This window comes from Apteryx mantelli, chromosome 8 (assembly GCF_036417845.1).
Source record: "Apteryx mantelli isolate bAptMan1 chromosome 8, bAptMan1.hap1, whole genome shotgun sequence".
NCBI classification, from domain to species: domain Eukaryota; kingdom Metazoa; phylum Chordata; class Aves; order Apterygiformes; family Apterygidae; genus Apteryx; species Apteryx mantelli.
Genome location: NC_089985.1, coordinates 20787314 through 20795925, shown reverse-complemented (window position 1 = coordinate 20795925; position 8612 = coordinate 20787314). Strand labels below are relative to the sequence as shown.

At 46.4% G+C, this 8612-nt stretch overlaps 1 protein-coding gene across 1 annotated transcript; it reads right to left on the bottom strand.

The window, feature by feature from the left end:
- Positions 1-6546: 6546 nt before the first annotated feature.
- Positions 6547-8412, bottom strand: GPR88 (G protein-coupled receptor 88). Its single transcript, XM_013961072.2, has one exon. The coding sequence runs from the start codon at positions 7633-7635 to the stop codon at positions 6547-6549; it is 1089 nt and encodes a 362-aa protein (XP_013816526.2). The 5' UTR covers positions 7636-8412.
- Positions 8413-8612: the final 200 nt, after the last annotated feature.

The following is an 8612-nucleotide window of genomic DNA, read 5'->3' as shown; positions in this document are numbered from 1 at the left end:
TAAAGATGAGGAAGTATTACTCAAATATCTCAACAATATTTCTAGATATTACCTCTGTTCAAACCTTACTGCTCCTGTCTGTACAGCTACAAAGTTGCTACAGAAATCAAAGTCGTTTCACTATGTCTTAGAATGATATATAAAGTTTACAAGGAATCACAGAAACAGTGTTCTACAGAAAAATATAAAGGTCAGTGCTAAAGAAAGAGGTTGTTTTAGCAGTAAGGTACAGTGAAGTAAAACAGATGAAGGGGACAAAAAAAAGAGGATATTTCACTGACACCTCACTGGAGCATACAAGAAGCAAAGCTTGTGAAACGCTCTGCAAAACTCTGGCTTATTGTTTGACTTACCAACTTTGTCTCTCAAGCCTCTTTTATAGCTTGCTTCGGTTGTTAATGTTCACTTTGTTACTTTGAGAGCGGCATTGCACCTCCACCACATCATCAGTTTCAGCAGAGATCAGGATGGATACAGCTCTTGCCTGAAGCATATTTGCATTTATAACTCTGCACTCAGAACGTAACAGGATGGGTGAAGACTCCAGACAGCCTTAAGACAGCTATAAGAAATTTCCATCCAAAATGCTAGCTTCATGAAGCTACGAAAAACATAACAAGATATCAAAGATCTCTCTTCCAGGCATGGCAGTCTCTGCTGTTTCTCCCCCAGGGCTACACCTCCACTTTCCTCACTCAACTGCTCTCTGAATCCCCGGGGAGACAGGGAACAGAGTGGCCAAGGTGCAGTGATGGACATTTGGCCTCACTGAGAAGCACAACTCACACAGCCATTTTTCACAAAAGTTAATACCTTCCCTAGCTGCAGTGTCAGAGACAAACACGACCAGTGTGTCCATTCAGAAAAGAAGGCAAACGCCACAACCGCCTGCAGTAGGGCTCCAAGATGGCTCACTGTAGGCCTGCTCCTGAACCAAGGCAACCTTGCTCTTGCCCGAACCTTTCCAATAGTAACAGCTCCTGCCTTTGTTCTTTGCACCTTGGTCCTTGAATCATAGGAGCTGGTACTGTCCTGTGGGAAGGGGATTTCTTTCTGCCATGGTGTTTCCTTTTTAATTAACATGGGTTTCATCTGCTGTCACTTCTAAAGCAGCAGGAAAAGCTTTGAAGCAGAGGTTGATCTCAGAAGTACAGGGGAAAAAAAAAGTCATTTAAAGAATGCTGTAAGTTTTGGCAGAAACATTTTTGTTATTCGTTATTTCAATCCACTGTCGCACAGAGGCACAGCTCAGCATGGTGAGGCCTGCGGTGCTGCACAGCTCCCTTGCTGGGGCTGAGCTCCCCTTCTGACAGGCAGTTTGCTCTCCCGCAGAACGAGTCTCAAAAGCTTGGCTCTATACTTATGGTAAGCTTTATGTGGGGTTGCAGGTTAGATATCCTATAGCTTGCCCTAAATGCCAAACAGTTAATCTTCCTGGAGCAGTTACTATTTTTCTTCAGAAACTCAAAACTTCAGGCCAGAAAGCAGCCACAAGTGTTTTTTTTCAGGGTTATTTTGTTTCTAGCTCTTAAATTTCATGAATAAGCTGAATACTTGTCTGGACTAGGTATAGGGCAGAAACTGCACAGGAAATCTTCCACAGTGAACTCATAGCTGATATATAAGAGAGGTGGTCCACACCCATAAAGCAGAGTTATTTTCCTCCAAGTTCATGCCAGAAAAGCCAGAAAAGACCAAACATATTGGTTTGAATACTTGCATAAAGGTGAGGTCACTTTTTATAAGTTAATCATAATGAGCTCTTTAACTACAAAGTGTTTTATCTCCAGTTGACAAACTATGAGTGGCTTTTTTCTACATTACCTCCAGTTTCTCAACAGCCTTAATCAGATGGGAATATCAGCAATACAGAGAATATTTGCAATAAGTCTCACCACTGCTCTACACAGAAAAAAAAAAAAAAAAACACCTTTAACTCCTACTCAGTCTTAGATAGACATCTAAGTATCTGGGATCCATCCCTCAACTCTTTAGTTTTAGTTTACATTTGTCTCCCAAAACTCACACTGCTCAAGGAGTCATTCCCTGATCAGCAGGATCAAGCATTTGTCCCTCAGTGAAGGGGGTTACAGTAAATACTGAAGTTAGGGAAAAAGAAAGAGAGCAAAGAAACTATTACTCTGGTAAAATGATGACAGTGCATAGGAAGGATTGGCATAAGAGACCAAAAAAAAAAGTAGCTTTCTTAGAAGTTAGAGTCACGAGAAAAGCTATTTTTGCTCCCATTTAGAAAAGGGACTTCTGAATTTAAAGAATACTGCAATAATCTAGTTATGTGATTTAAGATGAAATAGAAGGGTAAAGTATATGTTGTCACTTTTTCTTTAATGAAATGCTACACTTAAATGTCTTCATTTGAAAATAATCTGTATGTGGGTTTTTTAAAAATAGCATCAATTTGGTGGTTAGAAAAAAAGGTTCACAATGTGCTTATGGCTGACTGAATCTGGAGGTTAACTAAGATCTTATTCCAGCTTGTAATGCCAGTAATGCTGCTGAATGTAGTCTCCATAAGTATGCTGATGCAATTCACACCGTTAGCCTTTTTGACTCAAGAGGTTAATAAAAAGTTGCTGGTGTGTGGAATGCTTTGTTAAAAGAAATTGAGAATAAAGTTATGTAGCCTTACTTATTAAGAAAAGCACAGAATCCTGCTTCCTAGCACATAGATGGAGTCAAATAACTTGAGATGGTTTATTTCATCATTATCCCAGGTGACTTGTGGCTTTCAGACTTCTTTCTCTGTGCTGCTTCTCAGCACCACGGTTAGTGCCCCTGTCCCGACACCTTTGTCTCCTCTCGTCACACATTCCCAGCCTCATTTTGCTGCTAGTACATTTTTACTGTGCCTTTGCTTTGGGCAATGATTGTCCAGTTTTGGTGAAGACCCACGTTATTGTAGTTAACTGGTCCCACGAAGGAGCTCAGTGGCTCTTTACAACTACCTTAAATTAAGGGTAACTTCGAAAGTTTTAATCCAAACTATAATTTCACAAACACTCTCTTTAAGCTATTTCACAAATAACTATATTTCTGCCTTAAGGTGTTACTCTGATGCATCGCAGTTTTATCTGAGAGCAGATCCCACAGGGAAAGGCTGTATTTCTGCAGGGGCAAATCACAAACTGAGTGGCTGAACTACAGGCAGCTTTATGTAGGCCATGGTACCAAATGTATGTTTTTAAGCTATATTAGTAGCCACTACGATTCATCCAGCCTATTGCTGATTCCTAACTGCTCTCTTTTCCAGAAGCCCTGAGAAAATAGCAAGGGAGTAGGCACCTATTGCACATGAATAATGTGGCTGATCTGCTATTGTATAAAGAAAGCCAATGTTTTGATGAGATTACACCCGGCATCTAATATACACGAAGCCAACTGACCAGCCATTGTTGGAAGGGAAGTTTTAAGCCATGCTCAAAGCAACTTGCTTGGCAGAGTGTCAGAGCAAAGGAGAACTTTGCTTGAATCGCTGATGGTGTTTCACACCATCTTCATTTACATCTCGCCAAGGATTGGTTGGTTGAAACATTTTAAAGGACAATTGGCAACGTAAGCCCTGCACCTGTAAATTAGTTGTCTGAACACAACAGAAGTTTATACTGAAGAAAAGTCACCATCAAATTGCAGTGGGCCCATTTGAATGAGCTGCACAAAGTACAGCAGAGATGCCAAAAACTGAGAACCAGATAATTTTCTCATCCAAGAGGTGCTGGTAACACAGAACCGATAGAAGTTGAGCTAGGCCAAGCTTCCATTATCATTTACCACAGAGTATTTATATTGTGGAAATATAAAGAATATGGCTGTAGAACAAGGCATACAGGACTTTTCTGAGCAGTAATATCTCAGAGACTGAGATCTGAAGTTGAGATAATTATTCTTTCTTAATTACTTTAAATTAAGATTCTTTTCTGTATAATGCTATTTTTAAGTCACCTGAGTATATTAAAACAGTCAAAGATATACAGTCAGATGTAATTGCATCAAACTTTCCAAAAGATTTCCAGCTGTTCTCTGGAATTAATGCATAGCATAAGGATAGCTGACTGAAGTTTTGTACACAATAGCATTTTTTATACATATTTGCATGTAAAACATTTTCTATATAAAATACAGGCATTTCAGATTTAACTTGCATGCTCTTCTGTAAGGGACTAAATCCAGAAGTTCCAGTTATTTGATGTTTGGACATCGAATTCTGAAACAGGTTATTGCTTTAATTCCAGACTAACATGTTTCATAGCTTAAAAACAAGGTATTTAGTCTAATTTATTATTTTAAATGTTGTTCTTTTGCTTATGAGCCCAAGTACTGTGGTTTACCAAACATCTTTAGTTCCTTTAGATATGTGAGAAGTGGTGATGCTCATCCTTTGGTGGGTTCAGGCCCAAAGATTATTTCATAGTAGAATGAGATCTTAGCCCTGGGTAACCCTAAATTTAGCTTTATTTTGGCAGTAATCCTGAATATTTTCCAGAATTGGTATAGTTGGAACAGTGGGTGGCTGGAACAGTTCTTCCTCTTCTCCATTTGCACCACAAAGCTAGCAAAAACAGTCACTGTGATTAGGATGTGAGATTAGAACGAGGATCCTCCAATCTCCAAGATAAGTGCACAGTGTCGATAAAATAAATCTTGCAAAGTCATGTGTTCATGTTACCTTGCTAGGCCTCCTGACCTCCCCTGATGCTGCCACTCAGGTGGTACACTGTCTCTGCGATATGGAGGAAGAAAACCTCCGTAAGCTTCAGACTCTAGGAAACTTCTCTTACTTTTCCACAGGTCCTCATAAGTGAATAAAGCTGTTTTCACTTTGTTTGTCTGTGCCAAAATATGGTTTTGTTTTATTTTCATTTTGAAGCCTTAGCTCCTTGTCTTTGTTGAATCTTGACTTCAAGCAGAATTTTTTCTGTGACGATGGTGACTTTGTTATTTAGAAAAATAAAACAGTGGTATGGGGATTTCAAATACATCATAGCTGCCCAACAGGTTTTAGGCTCAGGAAAAAAATGAAAGTCCTCCTTTCCTTTTAAAGCAATTTCTGCTGAAACTTAGCCCACCTCACGTAAGGTAAGCAAAGCATGAAACATTATAAAATATGGCCTTATGTTTTACTCCTTGTGGAGGAAGACATGTCTGTTCCTTCCTTGTTACCATCTCACCACTCTAATATCATCGTGAGAGCTGCTAAATAATTTTGGTCACCCGACACAACAAAATTCTATGCTTCCACATCCCTATTCTTGTTCTCAGACTGATGTGATTTAGATGTTACTGCACTGATTGTTTTAATGAGCAGGGCCCATGAATTCAGGACAGGATTAGCTTCTTCCAGTCTTTTGAGACAAAAGGCAAACAGTGCTATGCACCACCACCACCACCACCCCCACAGCACCAGCTGCGTCACAAAAGAGGAAGTAAGTGGTCAAGTGATGAAGAAGGAAACAAAGGATTTCAGGTCCCTTCCTGAAAGAAATCTTGAGGCTGCAGTACTCACCACGGAGCAGCTCCACTTCCCTCACCGCTCTGAGTGGGAGGAGTTGTTGCCTTTCCAAATGCTACAGAGAATCTGTCGTTTTATATTTAGCAGAGGCTGTGAAATCCCACTTTAACAATAACGCGTTCAATAGAAACGCCATAAACTGGTAATTGAACAGATGATAAGGTTAGATGGAGAACACTAGTCTCCATATTGCATTATTTTCACCTAGTTCATTGCCGTAGGCAGAGGCCTTTGTCAAAGTGTATTTTATTTAGAGAGCTTTCAAAAAAAAAATAAAATCCAAACCAGACTACTAAACGGACCAGGGTTTGTTTGTTTGTAACAGTTTCCACAGGTAGCGTCATCCAGAAGCTTGTCAGGGGAAAGCTCAAGGAGGGTCTTGCATGGAGCACAGGGATGATAAAGATGGGGAAAAAGAAACAGTTGCTCGTCAGGGGGGGGCTTGGGTTTTTTTGGTTTGGAGGGTTGTTTTTTTTGGTGGAGTGGGACATTCATCCTTTCTTCACAAGTGAACCTTGTGTTTCAGGGAGCTCATTTTAAAGAGATGCTGAAAGAATCACACCAATTACATAAAGATCCACTTGCACTAAGCCTCAGGAGGTGTTCAGGTGCCCTTGTCTCCCATGGACACCTCTGAAACCGCAGCGGTTAGGCACGCTGCAGTATTTACCAGCCATCCCAGGTGTCTCGGTGCAGGCGGCGGGCTGCGGGCCGGGCCGGCGGCGGGCGCTGCTGCCCGGGGCGCGGGCGGCGCCGCCTCTGCGTGCTCGTGCAGCGGGAGAGACGCTGGAGAGGGCCGGGGGTCTCCGTCGGGGGGAAGCCTGCCGCGGCGGGGGGGAGCCGGGAGAGGCCCCGGGCCTGCGACGGCGAGTCCCGGCGCGGCGCCCCGCTGCCGCCGCCATCTCGCGCTGCCTCAGGCGCCGCCGCGGCCTCCCGCCCGCGCCCAGCCCGCGAGCGCCGCCGGGCGGGCGGGCGCGGCGCGGCGCGGCCCGGGCGGCCCCGGCGCGGCGGGGCGCCGCTCAGCGGGGCGCAGCGGCGGCGGCGCTGCCCGCCGTCCCCCGCCGCCGCGGCAGCTGCGGGCAGGGCGGCGCGGGGGCGGCGGGGCGGGCGGCGGCGGCGGCGGCGGGGCGCGGGCCGGCGGCCTCGGCGCGGGGCAGCACGGAGCGCGCCGCGCGGCGGAACTCCTCGCTGCGCCACGTGTAGAGCAGCGGGTTGAGGGCCGAGAGGGAGCAGAGCAGCAGCCAGCTGGCGGCCTGCAGCGCGGGCGGCGCGGGCGGCAGGAAGAAGCCCAGCAGGCTCACCCACACCAAGGGCTGCGTGCCCAGCAGGAAGACGCAGCAGAGCAGCAGGACGGAGACGCTGCTGAGGCGGCGCTGGGCGCGGCGCGGCGGCGGCGGCGCGGCGGGGAAGGGCAGCTGGTGCAGCAGGTGGAAGTTGAGGACGCTGACGCGCTTGGCGCTGCCCCGCACCCGCCGCACGATGCCCAGGTAGCAGTGGAGCAGCAGCGCCGTCTGGCTGAGCACGGCCAGGGCCAGCAGCAGCGCGGTGTAGCGGGGGCCGCCGTCCGTCTGCCGGCCCGCGGGCGGCTGCTGGGCCGCGGCCGGGGCCCAGAGGCCGGGCAGCAGCGGCAGCAGGAGCAGCGCCAGCACCCAGGAGAGCCCGATCATGCAGCCCGTGTGCCTCCGCTGGTAGAGGGCCTGGTAGACGCTGGGCAGCTTGGTGATGAGCACGTACCTGTTGAAGGCCACCAGCAGGTGGGAGGCCAGGGAGACCGTGAGGCCGAGGCCCAGGAGCCCCCCGCGGAGCAGCCGGTACTCCGCCGAGCGGAGGGAAGAGGAGTTGGGAGGCAGCAGCCCCAGCACGGCCTCCTGGGGCATCCACAGGGCACAGACGCTCAGGTCGGCGGCGCAGCCGTTCACGATGAAGGCGTTGCTGGTCGTCTGCAGCTTCTTGAAGGAGAAGACCAAGTAGATGACCATCACATTGGATAAGGTCCCTGAGATAGCTAACGCCGCATAGAGCAGCGACAGGAGGATGCGGGTCCCAGAGGAGTCCTCCCAGAGCAGCAGCAGCGGCGAGCTGGCGCTCCAGGAAGAGGCGTTGGGCATCTCGCCGAATGCGGCTCAGTTTTGACTTCTCCCCGTAAATCCCATCCTCACCTGGGTCGGAAGATCCTGCTGCAGAAGTCCCCCGCCAAACACAAGGGAGAAGGTGCAGCTGATGGGCTCTAAGGCAGGTTTCAGTCGAACGAGCTGCTAGGTCCGGAAAATGCAGTTAGCAGTAAAGATCCAGCGAACAGCAGTGTCCAGGGCAGGTAGCTAGCAAGAGATCCCACAGGCTGTAGCTCGTGAAAGTGGGTCCATAGGATGCAGATAGCTGTTAGCAGACAGCAGCGGGATTGAGGATTTTGTAGCTGTGAAAATGCCAAAAGCGGCAGCACCTTGCAATCAGCAGCAGAAACGGCAGCAACTGATACAAAGCTTTGCAGTTTCTCCTGTGCCACGCTACGTACACTGTATATCATTCCAGGAAGATTCAGCCCTTCCACTCTTCATGAATTATTCAGCAGATTTTCAACTTGTTAAATCAAGAAGAAAAAAACCCCAAACCCTACCATGCTCCAGAAATACTGCAACTACACAGTCTGACTCTTCTCTTTGCCTTACCAGTTTCTTGGTTCTAACACATTTACACAGCAACTTTCATTTTCAGCAAGCTTTCAAACTAATACCAATTTCAGTCACTTGTCTCAAACACAATCCATTTACTGTAAAAACTCCTGTCCTAGATATTCACTTAAGCTGTTTTTTTGATCTTATTTTTGTTATTAGAAAGCATTCTATGCTTCTATAAACTTTTTAAAATTACTTTTAGAACTGGTCTGTAATAATGGTATGCTTTTCAAATTAAATCTCTTAGACATGATATACAGGTCCTTGGTAAGACTACTTATTTGAGGGAGCTGATCAGTCTGTATATTTTAAGTTTCTTCATATATTTATGAAGAAATGGCAATGGCAAATGAAATGAAAATTCATAATGTATTTCTCTGTCTTGGAGCTATCACTGGTCTTCACTGAACTCA

Bases quoted from the DNA above. Each gene is read 5' to 3' on its own strand.
- GPR88 (XM_013961072.2), bottom strand. From the start codon at position 7,635: ATGCCCAACGCCTCTTCCTGGAGCGCCAGCTCGCCGCTGCTGCTGCTC.